The 21,667-nt window shown below is 43.6% G+C and overlaps 3 protein-coding genes across 3 annotated transcripts; 2 read left to right on the top strand and 1 right to left on the bottom strand.

Moving 5' to 3' along the window:
* Positions 1-286: 286 nt before the first annotated feature.
* On the top strand, positions 287-3,350 carry LOC117547230. Its single transcript, XM_034217817.1, has 2 exons — positions 287-2,896; positions 3,086-3,350. The coding sequence occupies exon 1, from the start codon at positions 529-531 to the stop codon at positions 2,893-2,895; it is 2,367 nt and encodes a 788-aa protein (XP_034073708.1). The 5' UTR covers positions 287-528; the 3' UTR covers position 2,896; positions 3,086-3,350.
* Positions 3,351-9,539: 6,189 nt separating this feature from the next.
* LOC117547231 lies at positions 9,540-21,026 on the top strand. Its single transcript, XM_034217818.1, has 2 exons — positions 9,540-11,814; positions 20,149-21,026. Exons 1-2 carry the CDS (start codon positions 10,221-10,223, stop codon positions 20,403-20,405), a joined length of 1,851 nt encoding a protein of 616 aa, XP_034073709.1. The 5' UTR covers positions 9,540-10,220; the 3' UTR covers positions 20,406-21,026.
* On the bottom strand, positions 15,250-20,175 carry LOC117547229. Its single transcript, XM_034217816.1, has 2 exons — positions 19,890-20,175; positions 15,250-19,302 (listed from the first exon to the last, which is right to left on the bottom strand). Exon 2 carries the CDS (start codon positions 19,048-19,050, stop codon positions 15,268-15,270), a length of 3,783 nt encoding a protein of 1,260 aa, XP_034073707.1. The 5' UTR covers positions 19,051-19,302; positions 19,890-20,175; the 3' UTR covers positions 15,250-15,267.
* Positions 21,027-21,667: the final 641 nt, after the last annotated feature.

Genomic DNA, 21,667 nt, shown 5'->3' with positions numbered 1-21,667 from the left:
GACCATCTGTATCCCAGTATTGACCGGTCACAGAATGGGAACAATAACATTATTGGCTAAGCCGCCTGTGTCCTTAAAGAAGGTAAACAGACATCAAGGTTTGTCCTGTATGTTACTAATTGGCGTCTTATGATAATTATTTCCACAACAACAACGGTAATCTATTTGAACATTATAGCCACTTGACTTGGGCAGGTGAATCAATGAGACTACTATGATTGCTTATACTGTCTTTTGTTTGATTAGCTTAGACGTTAGGTTACCTTATTAATACTCAAAATAATAAAGGGTCCATTATTTGTCAACCTGCAACTAAAGTTACTGTCTGGTGGAAATTAGCCTGTTACTGTCTTTAAGACTTTACTTGGTTTACATACATAATAATAACATGGTGGTAACATAATAACGTAACATACTAATCAATACTAATCATTTATGTAGGCTGAAGATGATCCTGCTGCTGACACTGACAGAGTTAGTCAAGGCCAGGATGTCAGTGCCACCCCAGTTGATTATTTCACCAGGCCGATGTCAGGCACATTAGACCTATTCTTCCGTTTTCACCCCCAGCAGAAGGCAGACAAGGCTGTAGTGCAGAGGGCTTTTTTTTGCAAAGACGGCACAAACAGGAAATGGCTATCATACAGTGAAGCCAGAGAAGTACTCTTCTGCTCCCTTTGTATGGCTTTTGCTAATCCTAGAGATAGCAACTCCTTCATCACTGGCATGACCAACTTCATACACATACATCAGAGAGTCGAGGAGCATGAGCAGAGCCATGCTCACAGAGGTTGCGCTGAGGCATATTTCCTCAGATTCTCAAAAAACACAATTCAGGACCTTCTCATGGGACCTCAGATGTCACGTCACAGAGAGGAAGTCCGCAGGAAGCGTCAAGTGTTGGAGCGCATCATAGATGTGTTGAAACTCATTGGTCAAAGGGGTTTGAGCTACAGGGGCACGCAGGCGGAGGCATTATATACACTAGATGATGACACCATTGATCATGGTAACTTTTTAGAGATGATTGTTTTGCTGGGAAAATATGATGTGTGTCTCAAGGAACACCTCATTCTCTGTATAGAAAAGAGCAAGCAAATACACCAGTCTGGTTTAAGACAAGGTAGAGGTTCCCTTGTCACTCTCCTATCCAAAACAACCATCAACTACATCATCACCACCATCCAACGCCTAATGAAGGCCACCATCGCCACTGAAGTCCGGGAATCTGGCATGTATTCTATCCAGATTGACACCACACAGGACATCACAGCCCAAGATCAGTGCTCTGTTGTCATACGATATGTGACAGACATTGTTCATGAGCGACTTGTTGCTGTGATTAAATGTGAGGCATCCACTGGGCAGTACTTTGCACAACTTGTTGTGAATGAAGTACTGGAGACCATGAAACTGGATGTGAGGCAGTGTATTGGAAATTCCACCGATGGGGCCTCCAATATGCAAGGCCAATATAAAGGCTTCTCTGCACTGCTCGCCAAAATGTCCCCCACCCATGTCCATGTATGGTGCTACGCACACGTCCTGAACCTCGTCCTGGCAGACACAACACAATGTGTATTGGCAAGTGGGTCTCTTTTTTCCCTGTTGAACAACATCGCTGTCTTCATCAGAGTGTCCTACCAGAGGATGAACATCTGGGAGAAGGAGAGCAAAGACCCAAGACACAGACGTCTCGCCCCGATTGGAGAGACACGCTGGTGGTCCAAAGACGTTGCTGTGACTAAGGTATTTGGCTCTTTTGGAAAGCCAGATAATGCCCTGTATGTTGATGTCCTTCATACCCTCTCCGCCATTCAACATGGACAGACCATCAACGCCACTGCACGGGTCAATGCACGTGGATACATCACCCAGCTTCTGAGGTATGAAACAATACTTACAGCTCAGATCTTCCTGAGAATTTTCCAGGTCACCTCACCAGTCTCAAAATACCTTCAGAAAAGTGGAATGGACATCCTGACAGCTCATCGGATGATTGTGGCTGCAGAAACACAGCTGAAAGATATGACCAGAGACTTCGAGAAAGTCAAGACGGCGGCCGCCACATTCGTCCAGTGGGCCAACAATCAAACAGAGGAGCAGAGTGAGGAGACTGAGCTGGAGGTTGAGGCCGCTCTGCCACAGAAACGGGGTAGAAAGAAGAAAACCATGCCTGGAGAGATGTCCAAGGATGAGGCTGTGACTGATGCTGAAACATCATACAAGATTGATGTCCATAATCAAATCATGGACACAGTCACAGGAAGCATACACCAGCGCTTCCTCAAAAATGGCACTTTGTATGCTGATTTGGCACTTCTGGACCCAAAAAGATTCAGCCAGGTAACATCTTATGCCGGTGGTTTCCCAGAGGCAGCACTCCAAGAATTAAGCAAGTGCTTGCTGCCATTTGATGACAGAGCAACGGTGGCCAAATTACAGAGTGAGCTCATCAGTCTAGCAGGACAGTGGAATAGGTTGAAGACATCTGTATTTGAGGAATACACAACCAAGACAACAGAGGCTGGGCCAGAGGATGCTGAAGATGAAGCGGAGATGGTATATAAAAAGTGCTCATCTTGCAAGGACTGCCCATTGTGTTGCTACCGTATCCTTAAGCAGTACAACCTCCTGACAGATGCATACCACATCATTGGCCTTGCATACAGGTTCCTGCTTACCCTGTCTGTCACACAGGTAGCATGCGAGCGAAGCTTTTCAACACTAAAATTCATCAAAAACAAGCTCAGGAGCTCGCTCTCTCAACAGAACCTGGAGTCCTTTATGCTCATGGCTACTCAACCAGATGTTTTGAAGATGCTGGATAGTGACCAAATTATAGATGGTGTTGCAGAGAAAAGTGAGCTGCTGCAGAAACTACTAATTCAGTGAGGTAATAATACATTTACATTTATTACTATGTGACTTCCCAATCTTGACACTAATAAATTAGTGATTATTGCAGACTATTAAACAACATTAAAAACATGACATTTGTTCTAATGAAGGCTTCAGGTGGATGTCAGTATCTCTTCGATAATGTGTACATAACATGCATATATGTTTTGTCTCTCACCCATAGGCCACCCTATTTTTTCCAGAGGGGACTGACTTCTACAACCTTGCTCCCAATGTCAAAATCAACCACTTCAACCCAGCCTCCTCCTTTTAAAAGCAACACATGGATGAGCTCACTTATAGACCCAAAAGGGTAGAGAGGGAAGTATTGACAGGGCTTATTGTTTATAAGTATGTTGCCCTGCCCTCTAGTGTTTTTTGTTGTTGTGTATGTGTATACAGTATTGTAGCGAGCCCTGGGTTCAGAGGGAGGGGCTTGCATAGGGGAGGGGGGGGGGGAAACGGGGTTCAGGGGGAGTGGCTGCACCCGTAGGATAGAAAAGGGGGAAGTGACGTCTGACTCAGAGGTCGCACGGCTGTGGAGAAGAACGTTCATTCAGAACCCACATTCTGTTACTGAGTTTAGGCTAGTTAGCGAGCAGGTTTATTGTTCTGGGTGCAGTCACTTTTGCCTCCACTTGCTGTTCAAATAAATGTTGAAAGAAAAAGTAAATCTGTTTACAGTTCTGTTTCATATTGGTGTTGAGAGATGTATCCATAGATTTAGTCCCTAATTTTGCTCTCAAAATGCACCAGATTGATGCATTTAACTTCAACATTTTAAAACAAATCTTCCCGGGGGAGCATGCCCCCGGACCCCCCTAGAGGAGGTGAGGTCCACCACCTGCCCACACCCCCTGTCAAATTGTCTCACCCACATTGAGGATGCTTCCTACGCCCATGTTTTATTCCATGCATCAAGTCAGGCAAATTGGGTCCAAATGTTATTGCATCAATGATCTGTTAACATTAAAATCACTAAATATATGCTGTAACTATTTTGCTTAGGCAACTCAAGGGCTCAGGTAATGTGATGACTATATGAATAATGGTCCAAAATAACATAAAATACATAGGGTTTTTTGTTAAGTAACATACTTTCGTCGCCGGCCGGCCGATACATGCCGCGCATTAAGTGGGCCTGTCTGTCAATTAATCCCCGGGCCACTTTTTCCCCCCAGTCCGCCCCTGCCTTTACTCCATGTATGAAGGTGCATTACTATGACATCCCCACGCTGTGTACGTAAATGTATGCGCTCACAGTGTTGCTCCTGTGGTCTTCAGTATGTAATTTGACACTCCCCCTCTCTCTCTCCTCCCCCCCTCTCTCTGTCCCCCTTCTCTCTCCTCCCTCTCTCTGTCCCCCCCCTCTCTCTCTCTCTCTCTCTCCCCCGACCTCTTTCTGCCCCCCCAGTTTTGTACACCTATAAACGCCACTGCAAACATGGGTTAATGATTAGAGGTAACTGAGTTATTTAGTTTGTTAAAATGTCAGCTATTCTGTTTACAGTCTGTCATCAGATTATTTAATACGATTTGTTAAAGGCTCAGGGCAATCTCGATGACAAAGGTCAATGTTTCCCCCCCCCTGTGAGCCAGCCGCGAGCATGGTCGCCGCGTCTTTATTACGTCATCACAACAACACGTTAGGTTACCAACGTAAGCCTGTTCTGACATTCGGTGATATGTTTTCGGCGCTAAAACCCTTTCGGCCGAAAGCCGAAAGGGCCTTTTTAACCATTTTCGGCCGATAATTTTCGGTGGCCGAATATTCGGTGCATCCCTAATAAATAGTGTGTAAATACCAGTCGGAGTGCTGTGTAAGACATAAAGGAAGGTGTCACATATTTCAATTCAAAGTGCACTGGGCTCGACATTCATAAAATGTGGTTTCTAGATCTATAAAACTAATATTTTATTGTGTCCTACGGAAGGACCGAAGAAACACACATACAATTAATTTAGAACACATTTGCAAAAAGCAGCTAAGAGCTACAGAAATTCAAGGCGTCACCTCAGGAACTAACACAATTCAGTAAATACATTAAACACTCAGACTCTGATCAGATGAACTCACAGAGGGATGCATGAGTGGTTATAATGAAACAACTCAAATTGTTTTGATACTGCTACAATCCATTTAAACACCACTCACCTTGCTGATAGCTGTTGGGATGAAGTGCACTGTGAGGGTCTGGTTGACTGTAAAGCAGGAGACAAGATGAACAGGACTGTTCCTAGTCTGCCATGGCCAGTGTTGTGATACATGGGCTTGTGTGTGTGAGGTTTTTGGCCGCGGCGGGGTTTTGTTGGATATAAGGGGGAAGTGTCCTATTCGAGCGCTGTTGCAGCTAGAAGGCGAGGGTTTTTCCCTGGCTCCTCCCTCTCTTACAGGGCGTTCACGTGTTGCAACAGGCACAAAACAAGCTATTCCCACGCATTGTTTTTGCTGACTTCATTGCATGCACTTACATCCCAATTATTCCCTTTCATCCTGCTCCGTTTGATTGGTGAAGTAGGCGACCCTTGCACAAAAAAAAAATCTGTGCATCACTTTAAAATTACGTTTTTTAATGATAATTGTATTAATTATAACATCGCCAATAACTCTGCGTTATTTACATAACACACCTCCTGTAGATCCTCAGGTGTGAACGGAAATCATCATTAGTCACCTGTTAGTGCATTCCAACCCGCCTGTGTTAAAGACATAGCGTTACAGTCGTTACAGCGCAGCGCTTGAAACACCATATGTTTTGTTTTTTCCCTTCTCGTATCAGTATCAGGGTGTTTCCCCAAATATCTGCACAAACACGCACACACGAACACACACTGGCACGCACACACACACACACACACACACACACACACACGACTCTATATAACCGAAAATTCACAGTGAGATGATGTCATTGCGCCAGCGCCACATGTAACTGTATGGAGCAAAAAACCATAATCCAGTTGTAGTAAGTGTTATGTAATATCGGTGTGGAGGGAAACAAAGTCTGATTCCTGGACCACTGCTGCTCTGCAACGTGCATTGCTCCTGCAGGAGGTGGAGGTGTTACATGGGGACATGTTGGAGGTGATGCAAGGGAAAGGGAGAGCTTTTTAAATATGATTAATGAGGTCTTTTATTCATGATGTTATGATTGTGTCTATCCAGAGGAGAGATTGTCTGTGCATCGTGGGGCATACAAAACCTTCTGCTGGGTTTGGTAACATTTAACCACCACAACACAGAATCACCATTCAACCTATATCAAGCTTTTGATCTTACATTTTGTGAAAGGGCATCAGAATGAAAACAACACCCGTCAGTCTCTTGATGTTGTGACTTTCTGCGGTGATCTAACGTCCACAGATAGTGACCTCTGTGTGGCCGTCCAGCTGCCCCGAGCGCTCATCACCTGCACACACAGGACCTGATTGTGTGCATCATTCGTCATCCGCGCTGACATTCATCAACGTGAGGAGCGGGTATCAGCTGCTGCCATGTCAATCAGACATTTCCCCAATAAACAGGCGATCCTCCACCTCTCTGCCTTTTGTGTGAGATCAGAGTGGCAGATGGCAGCTGCTGCAGAGGTTATATTGATATGAGGGGAACTTATTCACACCTCCTCCCACTGACAGTAGCTTGAACCGCACTGCACATTATTACACAGCGGCTCAGAGGCCTGAAATGAAAGGTCCAGCCGTGTTTGGGGCACCTGTTGATGGAATAAACTCCATCAGCTTCGTCTTCGGCTGCCTAGTGAGAGCGGAGGACTCTACAAGGCCAAGCAAAGTGCCTTATTGATCTGTGGAGCTCATGTTTAGCTGATTCTGACTCAATATATATGTGTGTGTTTTCTGTAGATGTACCCACACTGTGGAATAGGAGTCAGCTCCTCTCAAGGTCCAACATTCCCCATGATGCACCTGTGAACTGAGGGCGGAAAAGATGCCGCGCACCAAGCAAAACAACCCGAAAAACTTAAAAGGTGAGTTCACTGGGTGCTGAGTTTCCTGTCAGCTGATGCTTCTCTTGATTATTTTTTTTCAAAGCATAAAGAGGAACTGCTCAGTTGTGTCTAAATCGTGTTGGTCTGAGATGTTTGGCTCAAAATATTGTGATTATTTCCATCCCATGAGTAAAATACGGAAAGATTTGAGTCATGGATACAGTTCTTGGTAAGAGTAGATGGTCCGGTTTGGTGATAAAGCTTTAAAATGATTACATGATCCATTCATGGCATAATGATAACATACTGTGAAAACCTTCATTGTTGCTGTCCATTGAAAACTATATATCTCAAAAGACGAGGACAAAGGCAGCTGTAAAAAACCTTCAAAATAGAGATAGGAATTTATTTTATGTTAGTTCTACTGAAATGGAGATCTTCTAGTTCAGAGTAGCAACATAATACAGTATTTTTATACGACAACGAGTGCAATTCACTCAGTTAACATTGGTCGACTAGTGACCTAGAATATATTTTCTTGTGATAAAACACTTACATAATGTTGCTTTAAAGATGTATTGTAACATTCTATACATTTTGCACAAAAACAGATTATTTTTAATAACCATTAAATATCGCCTCGAAACATCCCCAGTTGATTATAAGACAATTGTTTGTTGTATTAAGTGTTTCAAACTAGGAGGAATTGGAGGAAAACACTACATTTTATGGTAAAAAGATCGCTGCCAAAATTAAAGATCCACTATCTGATCAAAGAGCATTAAGCTGACAGCAGGGCATGCATGTATTCATAGGACAGCGATGATCATGTGATCTTTGGCTTTTCTTTCCTCAATTGTTGCTTCTTCCTGCAAGAGAGGGTTCTCACACTGCACGTTACTCTGCCCTGTTGTATACAGTATCTGACCTTTAGCTGTGTAACCAAACCGTTTCCACTGGAGTTGTTCCTTTTGTTGGAGTCAACCAGCGTTCCCTCCAAAAGTGGTGGCTGTTTGTTTTGATTAAGTGAGTAAACATGGTTTGGATTGGTTCCCCGATTCAAACTTAGACTATTTAAGTTTAGGAAGAGAAGAGGCAGATTTCTCTCTTAATTCAACATTATCCGATTGGATGGACATACTTTTCTTTAAACCAAACTGTGCTTTCCTTTTTGCTGCTGTAATTTAATGTGACCTTCACTGCGCAGAATGATGAATGTGCGACAGTAAGAGGCTGTTTATACTTTTATCTACTAAAAGCGAGTTTCTCTTAAAGGGGCCCTATAATGTTTATTTGCAGGTTCATATTTTTATTTTGTGCCTCTACTATGACATGATATGGCTTTAAGGTTCGAAGCAGTTTATTTTTCTCATACTGCTTGTGCTGCAGCAACTTTTTTCACCCTCTGTCTGAAACCAGAGCCCAGTCTGCTCTGATTGGTTAACCCTAACTGAATGAATATTAAACACTTCCTATAAACATCTTAACGTTTATCAATGCTTAATTATATTTTTATAGGTTGATTGTAGGTATATCTCAGGGGTGCCCGACCTTTTTTGAACCGAGAGCTACTTTTAAAGTTGCCAGTCTGCCGAGTTCTACCAGTCCAAATAGAGAGGCGTAGCCATTACGGACAGCCTACTACCAGGTAAATACACACTTCTACTGGTATAAAACTGACCTTTGTACGATTAATACTTCATAAAATACTGCAGATCCTTTATCTTACCTCTTTCTAATCTACACACATGTAACACAGGAAAAAAAGAAAATACTCTGAACCCTTTCTTTGCCATTATATAAAAATAGTGTTGCTACAAAAGTATAAATTAGGCTTACTAATAAGACAACTCAGATCTGAAGCTACACAGGAATCTGCTGCCAAAGTGCAATAAAAAAGACAAAATTAATAGAATCAAACCCTTTTTTTGTTGCATTTTAGTAGAGTATAAAAAGAAATGCCTTTTAAAATAGGATGCAAGCAACACTAGTTTCCTAACCTGAATTGATAATAGACTATAATCAATTTAAGTTTGCATTCTTATACCATTTTGTACAATAATTATAATGAATAAGTTCAAACAAACTAAAACTTACAGCTGATTAATAACGGTATCTAACTTGAGTTTTTATTATATCAAAAACCTGTTGAAATGCTACTGTTATTTTTACTGTCCCCCAAAAGCGCGTCGGCAGCCTCCAGGAATGCTTCTTTCACAACTTCGCCGTCTTTGAAAGACTTCATGTGTTTCTCAAGAACGTGACTGATGCGATAAGATGCTATGGTAGCAGCCTTGCTCTTGTTGTTGGGCCTGGTGAAAATGGACTGCTGTGCATTTAGCTGTCCTTTCAGGCCCCTCCACAATTTAACAGAGGGTGTGGGCAGGTGGTGGACCTCACCCAGGGGCGGACTGGCCATCTGTAGAATCTGGAAAACCACAGAACGGCCGGTGGACAAGGGCCGTTGACGGCCGGCCCTTTAATTTTTTTTGTTTAACGTCATAATTTAAGTTGCGCTTCCGGCCGACAGAGGGCGACAGCGGCCGCTAATGCAGTTGTGTGTTTCTTATCTGTCAAAAAATCACACACGAAGAAGAAAAAAGACCGGCCACACAGACGCCGCGGCAGACAGGGAGAATGATAAAAAATGGATACAAATAAAAGAAAAAGAAAAGAAAAAGGTAGGGCCGAGAAGGCAAGAGAAAAAAAGGTGAAGTCACTCGCAGGTAATGCTAATAAATGTCGCAAATTGACAGACCTTTTTGGCAGCAGCGCCGCTGCTACAACTACAAGCACTATCATCACCAGCAGCAGCTTAGAACAAGTGCATGATGAAGAGAATGATGAGGGCGCGATTTCATATATACAGCCAGCCTCCTGCGTTCATGAGGGACAGAGAGTTGAGCTGGTGGAAGAACCAGCTCAACTGGCACATGCAAGTGCAGGGCAAGAGCAAGAGGTGGTAAGTACTATAGAGAAGACAAGTATATTCAACCTAGTGTTTCCAGTTAGTGTGTGGTGTGTTGCTCATGCAAGCAATAAAATAAATACAACTGAGAGTAGGTGTAATAGACTATATTAAAAAAAAGTATAGATTAAACAAAAGTGTATTACTTGTCAACATTTAAGTATTAATTCAAGTAGTAGCCTATAGTATTATAAAAATAATTAACATTATTTTTATCATTAATTTATAATTGTCTATAGGTTGAGGATGGAACAAGGACTGAGGATGACAGCCACTCACACGGCAGCTCAAGCCTGAGGTATTTCCAACGCCCAAATTCCGACAATCACAGTCTCAATAGTTTTTTTTCCTATCACCCTCAGACCAAAACAAAATATTTGACAGTACAAAGACTGTTTAAACGCATGAACGGCACAGATAGAAAATGGCTCACATACTGTGAAGAGAATCACACATTGTATTGTGGAGTATGTTTAGCATTTGCCAAGCCATCTGAAAACAATCCCTTTGTAAGTGGCATGCAGGACTGGAACCATATCAGTCAGAGAGTAGAGGAACACGAAAGGACCATCATGCATAGAATGTGTGCGGAGGCCTACTTTTTGAGGGTATCCAAATCAGACATAGCCAGCCTACTACATGGATCACAAGTAGTGGCCCACAGAGATCAAGTGAAGAAGAAACGGCAGGTGTTGGAACGTGTGGTAGATGTAGTAAAGTTCATAGGAAAGAGAGGACTTGGCTACAGAGGGAAGGAATATGAGGCAGCATACACTCTAGATGATGACAACATTGACCATGGGAATTTTCTAGAGCTCATCATTCTTCTTGGAAAATATGATGTGTGTCTGAAAGAACATATCACTGAGTGCACAGAAAAAAGTAAGAAGATGCACCAGTCACAGGCTAAAGGTCGGGGTTCTGCTGTAACATTCCTATCCAAAACAACTGTAAACAACGTCATTTCCACAGTGCAGAGGCTAATTCAGGAGACCATTGCAAAAGAGGTTGCTGAAAGCGGTATGTTTTCTGTACAAATAGATACAACCCAGGACATTACGTCCCATGAGCAGTGTTCTGTGATTCTGAGATACGTCACAGACACTGTTCAGGAAAGGCTTCTTGCAGTGGTCAAATGTGAAGCATCCACTGGCCAATATTTTGTCCAGATGCTGACAGATGTAATGGATCGTTTTGATTTGGATATCAGCAACTGCATCAGTAATGCTACAGATGGTGCATCCAACATGCAGGGTCAATATCGAGGCTTCTCCGCACTCCTGTCATCCAAAGTCCCAAACCATGTACATGTTTGGTGCTATGCACATGTGCTAAACCTTGTTCTGTCTGATACAACTGAAGTGTCCATAGCTAGTGGGTCCCTTTTCTCCCTCATGAATGACATTGCTGTGTTCATTCGCGAGTCATACAAAAGAATGAATGTGTGGGAGCATAAAAGCCAGGACACTCGACACAGACGCCTCTCCCCAATTGGAGAGACACGGTGGTGGGCTAAAGATGTAGCCTTGAAGAAGATCTTTGGCTCATTTGGAAAGCCAGACCAGTCTCTGTACATTGATGTCTTCATGACACTAAGTGAATTTCAAAGTCAGGCCAATTTGAAAACTGCAGTGCGTGTCAGAGCAAGAGGATTCCTAGAGGCGCTCCTGAGGTACGAGACAGTGTTGACTGCCCAGCTTTTCCTTCGGATTTTTGAAGTGACAACACCTCTTTCAAAATACTTGCAGACATGTGGACTAGATATCCTCTCTGCTCACAGGATGGTTCAGGACACTCAACATGCACTGATGAACATGACAAGAGATTTCATGACAGTGAAGACAGCTGCTGATACTTTTGTTGAGTGGGCAAATGCAAAACTGGAGGCAGAAGAGGACTGTGAGCTTGAGTTGGAAACAACACTTCCACTGAAGAGGAACAGGAAAAGGAAGATGATGGCTGGCGAAATGGCAAGTGATGAGAGATTGACAGATGCAAATGCAACAGGCCCCGCTATGCAGGGCGCGATGACAGATAGTATTTCCTGTAAAACACGAGAAATTATGAGCAGAGAATTCCTTTTACTGCTCGTTTGGCGGATCTTGCCAGAATTTATTAACAATTGGCACAAAACACAATTGTCCTTGCCCTTTACTGCTCTCAATATAAAGACATGTTCATGTCTTCAAAATATACTTGTATGCTTGAAGTATTCAAAAATAAACACATTTGTGTATAACCAAGTGTCATTAACATCATGACTCCAAATAAGCATGTACTGCTTCAAAACAGATATTGGTGCTGTATTCAAACACTGTTAATTACCTTTTCAGGCAAAGTATTAGCATTGGTCTAATATATGCTAGCATTAGCATCAAGCAACACGCATTTATAATAATTAAATTATGACTGACCATAGCACCCATAGACCATACAAAACACACCTAACACTTCTTAGCTATAAACAATTCACTTGTATCACTAGCGACCGCCATTACACATACACACACAGCCACCACGAGGTGGTCTTCTACATGGCATTAAACATAATAAACAACATCTAAACACCACTTCAAACTTAAGACATTGTGATTTATAACATTTGTGACAATCTGTACACATTACTGACTTGTAAAACACGAGAAATTATGAGCAGAGAATTCCTTTTACTGCTCGTTTGGCGGATCTTGCCAGAATGGCAAGCTAACGACAGCTCCGTCATCACGTCAGACATTTTACGGTAGACGCGTAAATAATAACAAACCCCTTTACGGCAGTGTTACTCTGCCATCTACTGCCCCCTGCTGTCCATTGTTAAACAGGTAATATAAAATGATATTAAATATAAACATACAATTGTGATCACACACTTTGTGTGGGTCACACACTCCCCGACAAAGAAAAATGGCTCCCGACATTAACCATCAACCTCTTAACTTGTGCCCCTTCTCTTTGAACTTAAAACACTTATACACACTCTCATAAGGGCACTTCTTTAAATGTATAGGTGAATACTGTACAATATGGATGAGAGTGGGTGTAACAATCTTTCCTTCTCAATATGCATGTATGTATGGTAGAATTACAGTGTAAGGCAGTGTCTGGTGTGTAGTGTAAGGCAGTGTCTGGTGTGTAGTGTAATGTGGCATAGGAACAGGCTGCATTCCCCAGAATGGCATGGCTTGTACAGTATAGAGTCTTGCTGGGTCTGTAGACCCACATGATCTGGAGGATGGCTGCCCAAGGGAGTCATATGTCAGCGTTTGAGGAGGTCTCCTGTCCCGTGTGGATTTCCTCACTGGCTCATCCTGAGGTGTCACAGGTCGGTCATAGCCATAGGGTACTTGTACATACTCATGCTCTTCCGGTGCTTCAGGATCCACAGGCAGGTCTTCCTCATCAGTCCGTTCTTCTGGTTGTTCTTGTCTGGTTTCTCTCTCAGGTGTAACAACTCCATGTTGTTCTGGTGTATGATATCTCGATGGCACTCTATATCTATGTGGTTCAGGTACCCTTTTCGGACCATCTGTGTTTCGCTGAGATCCAGAGCTAGGTTCAACATTCTGTGAGTGAAGTCCAGCTTGTGGAGGTACTCTTAGCCAGTATCGTACTCTAGGTGCCTCATCATCAGAGTTTTCTGAGTCACTGCTTTGTGATGTCTCTCTCTGTCGTTGTTTCTCAACATGATGACTCTTGCTTTTTCCTCTAGGTGGTAGCGGATTTCCTGTTAGTTCAGGCAAGTTTACAGGTAGGTCATTGACAACGTGTAGGAGATTTCGATGGAGGGTACGGATCTTATCACCACCTGTCTCGGGGCACACTTTGTACACAGGAATTTCACCAACTTGTTCTTTGACGACATACACAGTTTGTTCCCAGTAGGACCTCAATTTTCCAGGTCCACCTCTCTCACTCATGTTGCGGACTAGGACTCTATCACCAGGTTGGAGCACAACTCCCTTGATGTGACAGTCATAGTACTTATTGTTTCTTGCACTGGAGTGTTGACTGTTTTCAGATGCAATCCGGTAAGCCTCTTTCATTCTCAGAGACCATTTCTTAGCATAGCCCTGTGTTGTTTCAGTCTGACCTTTGGCTGACAGGCCAAACATTAAATCTACTGGGAGACACGGGTGCCGTCCAAACATGAGGTAGTGGGGTGAGAAGCCTGTTGCCTCATGCCTGGTGCAGTTGTATGCATGTACAACCAGGGATAAGTGTTCTTTCCAGTTGCCCTTTTCTTTTTCTCCCAGGGTCCTCAACATTTGGAGCAGTGTTCTATTGAACCTCTCAGCTGGGTTTCCTTGGGGGTGGTATGGGGTTGTCCTTGAATGAGCAACTCCAGCCAGATGCCTCAGGGTCTTGAACAGGTCATTTTCGAACTCTCTGCCTTGGTCGTGGTGTAGCCTGGCCGGGTAGCCGAATCTTGGAATAAAGTCATTATAGATTTTTTCAGCAGCTGTTCTGCCAGATTTATTTTTTGTTGCGTAGACTTGAGCAAATCTGGTAAAATGGTCAATAACTACTAAAATGTACTCGTAGCCCCCTTTGCTAGTTTCCAGGTGCATATAGTCTATAGACACAAGCTCAAGTGGTGCAGATGAAGTGATGCTGCCCATTGGTGCTCTGACGTGTGTCACAGGTTTCTTTTGTTTGATACAGGAACACTTTCTGGTTACATAGGTTTCAATGTCCTTTTTCATGAAAGGCCAGTAGAAACGGTCTCGAGCCAGGTGGATGACCCTCTCAGCCCCAACATGTCCCATGTCGTCATGGAGATGCTTTAGTACCAGGGGGTAGTATCGTGATGGTAAGACGAGCTGCTGCCGCTGACTGGCCGTCCGGTACAACAGTTGATTTTCCATGTGCAGTTTTCCCCACTCGTGCATGAGCTTTCTGAGTGTACCACTGGCTCTCTTCTTGTCCTCACTGGTCAATACTGCCTTGGCCTCTTTAAGTTTGATAAGCTCACCGATTGCATGGTCCTCCCTTTGGGCATTGACTAGCTCACTGTGGTCAATGGTAAGGGGTGACACATTCACAGGTGACTCTGAGCATGAAGCCAGGTCCAATGCAGCAACATAAGCAACATCCTGCCTCTTTGCAGACTCACAACCATCCCATGTGGTTTGGATGGTTTCTCTTGTGAGTTCCTCAGTACACTCTCTAACGTAGGTGTCAATGTCAAGAGGGAGACGAGAGAGCGTATCTGCGTCTATGTTCACTCTTCCTGGCCTGTATTTGACATCAAACCTAAAGTCTGCTAGCTCACCTACCCATCGGTGGCCCACAGCATTCAGCTTGGCAGTACTCATCATGTATGTGAGGGGATTATTGTCTGTGTATACTGTGAAATGGGGTGCATAGAACAGGTAATCCCTAAATTTCACACATATCGCCCACTTAAGAGCAAGAAACTCCAGTTTCCCTGAGTGCATGTTGTAATTCTTCTCAGCGGGAGACAGAGTTCTTGAACCATAGGCGATGACTCATTTTTCCATCCTGTCGTTGATACAACACAGCGCCGAGTCCCTGCTGAGAGGCGTCAGTGTGGAGCACAAATGGCAGTTCGAAATCCGGATAGGCCAACACAGGTGGGTGTGAAAGCGTGTCAATCAGCTGTTCAAGAATCCTTTGGTGATCATCAGTCCACAGGACAGGTGTCCTTGAGGGCATCTGAGCTCCTTTTCCCACCTTATGTTTCCCCTGTGTCACGGTAGAGTTTCCTTTAATTTTTAACAGATCATAAACTGGTTTTGCAATGCTTGAGAAGTTTTGAATATAGGCTCTATAGTAGCTTAGGAAACCCAGTAACTTCCGCACTTCTCCAACTGTGCTTGGCCTCTTCTCTTTCAGGGACATGATGGCATCAATGTCTTTTGGGTCAATCCTGACACCGTCTGCAGAGACCAGCCTCCCAACATACCTGACCTCTTTCTGGAACAGCTCACACTTTGTTGGTCGAAGCTTGACACCATGGGACTGCAAGGCTCTCAGGACTTGACGTACTCCCTCAACATGGCTAGTGAAGGAGTCGGAGTAGCAGAGGATGTCATCGAGGTAAGGGATACAGCAGTTGTCACGCAGAGAGTCCAACATTTCCTCCATGCTGCGCTGAAAAGCAGCAGGGGCGTTGGAGAGTCCAAAAGGTATCCTCACCCACTCATACAGCCCCCAAGGGGTGATGAACGCCGTCATGTGTCTGGATCCTTCAGCAATGTAGCCTTGGTGGTAGGCCTTGCCTTGGTCTAAAATGCTGAACCAGCTTTGGCCTTTTAGGGTGTCGATGAGTTCCTGGATACGAGGCAATGGGTGACGGTCTGGTACTGTTTTCTGGTTTAACATTCTATAATCGATGCATAACCTTAGGGACCCATCCTTTTTCCTGACGCAGACAACAGGTGCTGAGTACGGAGATTTGGACTTAACTATCCACCCTTTTACAAGCAGGTCTTGGATGTACTCTTTAACCTCTTTATAAAGGGGCTTGAGTACTGCACTGTATGTGCGCTGAACTGGGATGTTGTCCGTTAAGTTGATGGACATTTGCAGGTTGGGAATGCAACCTATGTCCCCATCATCTTTAGCAAAGGCTGCCGATTCCTCGTGTAACATCTGTTCCACCTTCATCTGTTGCTCATCACTCAGGTGGCTGACATCCACAGGTGGGTGCCACAATGCAGAAGTGGGTTTGTCACTGTTAGAGTGTGGTGATGTGGAAGAACTGGCTATATTTGCCTGGGCTTGATTGTCCTTGCTGCTTTGGTTGTCTGTCTCTATCACTCTGTCAATGGTTTCGATGTTGCCTAGAACAGTACCGCTGGGCAGAGTCACAGCACTTCTGGAATGGTTTGACACAGGCACCTTTACGAAAGGTCTCTCTGTCTGTTGGATCGCCATTAGTCCTTCTCCAACACTCAGCTGTGCCAGGGGTGTAGCTTCTAGATTGGGTTCGAAAAGCACAAGTGAGTCAGATTCACTAATATCTACTGGTACCCTGCACTTAATATAAGCTACCTGGCCAGGATAAATAGTGACTTCTTTCCTGCCTATCTTTACTGCAGCATTCTGTTGTTTCTGTTTTTGCTCAGTCTTTATGAAACTCACCATAGCTTCTGCCATTGCACTGTCCATCTCCAAAGCACCCGTAAGCAAGTTGACAAGGATAGATATCACTTTGGGTCTACTTTCATGACTCCTAAAGAGTTCCTGGATGACATTAAAACCAACTATCGGTCTGTCTATTTTTATTCGACTCACTAGGAAAGGCACTCGAATAGATAAGTCTGGATCATCGTTTCCCTGCAGGTTTACTACCACTTCAATCCATCCTTCATAAGGTACTGCATCTCCTGTGACAGCCGTCACGTAGAGATCATCCTCCATGAGTTCACTGAGGGGTCTAATATCTTGTCCAGGTAAGTATCTGTCTTTCCAAGCATTGTCTATTATGCTCACATTGGCCCCAGAGTCTAAAAGAGCGGTTATGGCGTAACCGTTCATGCTACATCTCAATAGCGACTTTCGACCAATTAGCGGAGCTATCTTTTTGATTGGGTGTTGTTCGTTATTTTTCTGCGTGTTGATAGGTGTATCACCAGTGCTTTGTCTTGCTGCTACAACCTCCTGGGGGTGGGACTTTTCCTTTGGGTCGGTCAGTGGTCGTCCCATTGCCCTGACCGGCGCCCGTTTCCCGCCTGCTTCTGTTTTTTTCAAGCAGCCTATAGCACGATGACCCTCCTCCCCACAGAAAAAGCAGTGGCTACAGTTTGGTTGAGCCTGAGCTATGCATTGTGGGCACCCATACGGTCTCCTGGTCTTCTTCTCTGGTCTGGTTTTGTCAGAGCAACACCGGTGAGTGGTTTGATGTAGCCCCTCAGGCACCTGGGTTGTTGTTGATAGCTGTTTCAGTGTTTCCATTGCCTGTGTTAAAGCCTCAACCTGAGCACTCAATCTCTGGATGACATTATCCTTACTTTTAGTCTCTCCCACACTGCTGAGTATCTCTTCAGGTTCAGCGAGTATGCTGTGTGCTTGAGTTAACTTGCGGTTGGAACTGCGTCCCAGTCTGCGCTTTCTTTCACTTTCTTCCATCGTAGTCTTGATAACCTGCCTTAACAGAGCTTCATCAGACACAGTGGGGTCAGCAAGCAGAGGTTTCAGCTCCCGTCTGACATCCTCATGTCTCTCTCCCATGCCTTGATAGACTGCATTCAAAAACACACCCTGCAGTGTAGACGCATCATACTTAATAAGTGCATTTTCCTGCCTGGAGGTGAACATTATTTTTTGTTTCAGTCCTATCATGCGGTATAGGAATTGCTGTGGAGCTTCATTTTCATGCTGTCTAGCACACATCAATTCCTGGAAGACCTCTGTGCTGCTCTTCTCGCCAAGGTGGGACTGCAGGAAACTCTTCAGCTCGGTGACTGTAAGATCTTCCTTGTTTGTCAGCATGTCTTTAAAGTTTCCACCTTTTATTATGCGTGACACCCCTCTAATGATCTCGTCATCAGTGTGTTGTTCTCTGCAGCCTTCCTCAATCTGTTTACATAAGCTGTTAAAGCTAATGTCTGATGAAGTGTCAGTTATCTGCCCTCCATGAATCTTAAACTCCCTTCTATGCAGAAATGAAAGATCTTTAAGGGAAATCATGCTCTCTCGGGTGGGATTAGAGAGTCCTTCTGTAGATGTATGTGGTGAGTTAGGTGTATGCTGCTTACTGGGTTGGCTAGAGTGAGGTTGCGGTGTGTCTGAACTAGGTGTGGTGACACTGTGTTGAAGTTTGTTTTGCACCTCCTCTAAGCCCCTTAACAGTTTCTGTATGTCTGCGTCATGAATGCCAGTCTCAGTTGGATTGTCTAATGGCTCAAGTTGTTGGTTAGCGTTAACAGTAGCAGATAACATCAGAGGTGACTTAACAGAAGTATCAATTTCACCCTCTTTGGAACACACGGTACCACTGCTACGGTTTGCAATAATCAAATCAACAGTATCTTGTAGACACAACAACATTGACATTCCCTCATCTTCTAGGTTTAATAGAGTCATACTGTTCATATTCGCAGCAATATACTCAACACAGCCCTCCTCGTCGTCCCTGTTTAGCTTTGATGCGTCAAGTCCTTCCACTGGATCGAGGTGTGTGGCAACTTCATACGCTTCATCTGCTGTTAGCTGATGAAGTCTTTTCTTGATGGACCAGCTTAGTCTCTTCCTCTCGTTGTCAGCCATCCTGTGTGTTGTAGGCAACTGTGGCAAGCAGTTCTGCACTCCTAGGCGTAGATCCCCTTCAACCTGGTCTCTCTACCTCTTGAGTCACTAACTGGAAGCACCTTCACTCCGGCAACACGTCGTCAGTCCGGTCCTTTAGGTCCAATATCACTGGATCAGCATGTGGTCGTCTCAAACTATGCTCACCCCGGACGAGCCCCCAAAATCTGTAACAGGCCCCGCTATGCAGGGCGCGATGACAGATAGTATTTCCTGTAAAACACGAGAAATTATGAGCAGAGAATTCCTTTTACTGCTCGTTTGGCGGATCTTGCCAGAATTGATTAACAATTGGCACAAAACACAATTGTCCTTGCCCTTTACTGCTCTCAATATAAAGACATGTTCATGTCTTCAAAATATACTTGTATGCTTGAAGTATTCAAAAATAAACACATTTGTGTATAACCAAGTGTCATTAACATCATGACTCCAAATAAGCATGTACTGCTTCAAAACAGATATTGGTGCTGTATTCAAACACTGTTAATTACCTTTTCAGGCAAAGTATTAGCATTGGTCTAATATATGCTAGCATTAGCATCAAGCAACACGCATTTATAATAATTAAATTATGACTGACCATAGCACCCATAGACCATACAAAACACACCTAAAACACTTCTTAGCTATAAACAATTCACTTGTATCACTAGCGACCGCCATTACACATACACACACAGCCACCACGAGGTGGTCTTCTACACGGCATTAAACATAATAAACAACATCTAAACACCACTTCAAACTTAAGACATTGTGATTTATAACATTTGTGACAATCTGTACACATTACTGACCTGTAAAACACGAGAAATTATGAGCAGAGAATTCCTTTTACTGCTCGTTTGGCGGATCTTGCCAGAATGGCAAGCTAACGACAGCTCCGTCATCACGTCAGACATTTTACGGTAGACGCGTAAATAATAACAAACCCCTTTACGGCAGTGTTACTCTGCCATCTACTGCCCCCTGCTGTCCATTGTTAAACAGGTAATATAAAATGATATTAAATATAAACATACAATTGTGATCACACACTTTGTGTGGGTCACACAAACAGGGCTTATGAAGTAGAGGTCCATAACCAGGTCCTGGATACTGTCACAGACAGTATCAAACGACGCTTCATGACCCACGGCACTCTGTATGCTGACTTGGCTGTCCTTGATCCAAGAAACTTTCCCCAAGTGTGTTCAGCAGAAGTTCTGCCTGACTCTACATTTCAAGATCTAAGCAAATGCTTGCTTAGGTTTGACAGCAGGGCAACTGCTGCAAATTTGCAGTCTGAGTTGAAGTGTCTGGCAGCCCAGTAGCCACGGCTTAAAATGTCTGCACTTGAAGAGTACAGAGTACGAATTTGCTCTGGTTGTGAGGAAGAAGAGACAGAGGTTTTAAACAAACAGTGCAACTCTTGTAAAGAATGCTCAATATGTTGCTACCAACTTCTGAAACGCTACAACCTCTTCACAGATGCCTATCAGCTCCTTGGTTTAGGATACAAGTTTCTTCTCACTCTGCCTGTGACACAGGTAGCTTGTGAGAGAAGTTTCTCTGTACTCAAGCACATCAAAAGCCGAATAAGGAGCACACAGTCACAAGAACACCTGGAAGCATTCATGCTTATGTCAACAGAAAAATACATCCTCATGTCCCTCGACAATGACTTGGTCATCGACAGAGTTGCAGAAAAAAGCAACTTACTAAAGAAACTGCTGATTCCCCAACATTAGGTTTACAAACCGCCTCAGACAATCTTGTTTATTTCTTTTAGGTGAGAATTATCCCTTAAACTGCAGCCTAATAAACAGCTGATTTGTGTGTGTGTACTGTTATATGATGTCCCATGTGTTAAGACATCTGAGGAGTGTCCTCCCTATTCTCTTTAGGGGAGAATTATCCGTTGAACCGCATAATAAACAGCTGATTTATAATAACTAATAGTACTGTATCATTTTATCTGATCTCTGATCTCTGATCTCTGATCTCCACCCCCCCCCCCCCCCCCCCGTTGACATGACATGTGACCGGACTGGGTCATATTCCAGGGCTGAATTTTAGTCCCAGTCCGCCCCTGACTGTAATAGAGAAGTGTAAAACATTAAGAAGGATTATACTGTAAAACATAAGGCTTCTCGGTGAGGTTGGTAAAATAAGGTCATGCTTGTACATTAGTTAGTTTGCTAGTTAGGTAACTGTATGCATTGTTATTGTTAATTTAAAATAGCTATGCTCGACGATGCAGACAGCTAGCGTCACATTAGTGTTGAAGAGCAGAGTACGGTATGAGATTAACCCATAGATTAACCTCACTATAAGATCTGTGTATCTGAAAAATATGAATCTCACATTTCCAGTTGGTTCCAGAAATAACGTTAACGTAGATATTGCAATATGGTTTGTTGAGCTGGAGTTGATTATTGAAGCTTACTGGTTAACGTTCATCATATTAAACGAACGAACCCAAACGTTGTTGTTTTTATTAATATTATTACCAATACTTACTTAGCATTTTATTATCATTACACTGGAGAAACCGACTTATTGTGGCAGCAGAACGTGAACATGTATCTTAATG

Source organism: Gymnodraco acuticeps, unplaced genomic scaffold (genome assembly GCF_902827175.1).
Source record: "Gymnodraco acuticeps unplaced genomic scaffold, fGymAcu1.1, whole genome shotgun sequence".
NCBI lineage: Eukaryota > Metazoa > Chordata > Actinopteri > Perciformes > Bathydraconidae > Gymnodraco > Gymnodraco acuticeps.
The sequence above is the reverse complement of the archived record's forward strand: the minus strand, read 5'-3'. Positions and strand labels throughout refer to the sequence as shown.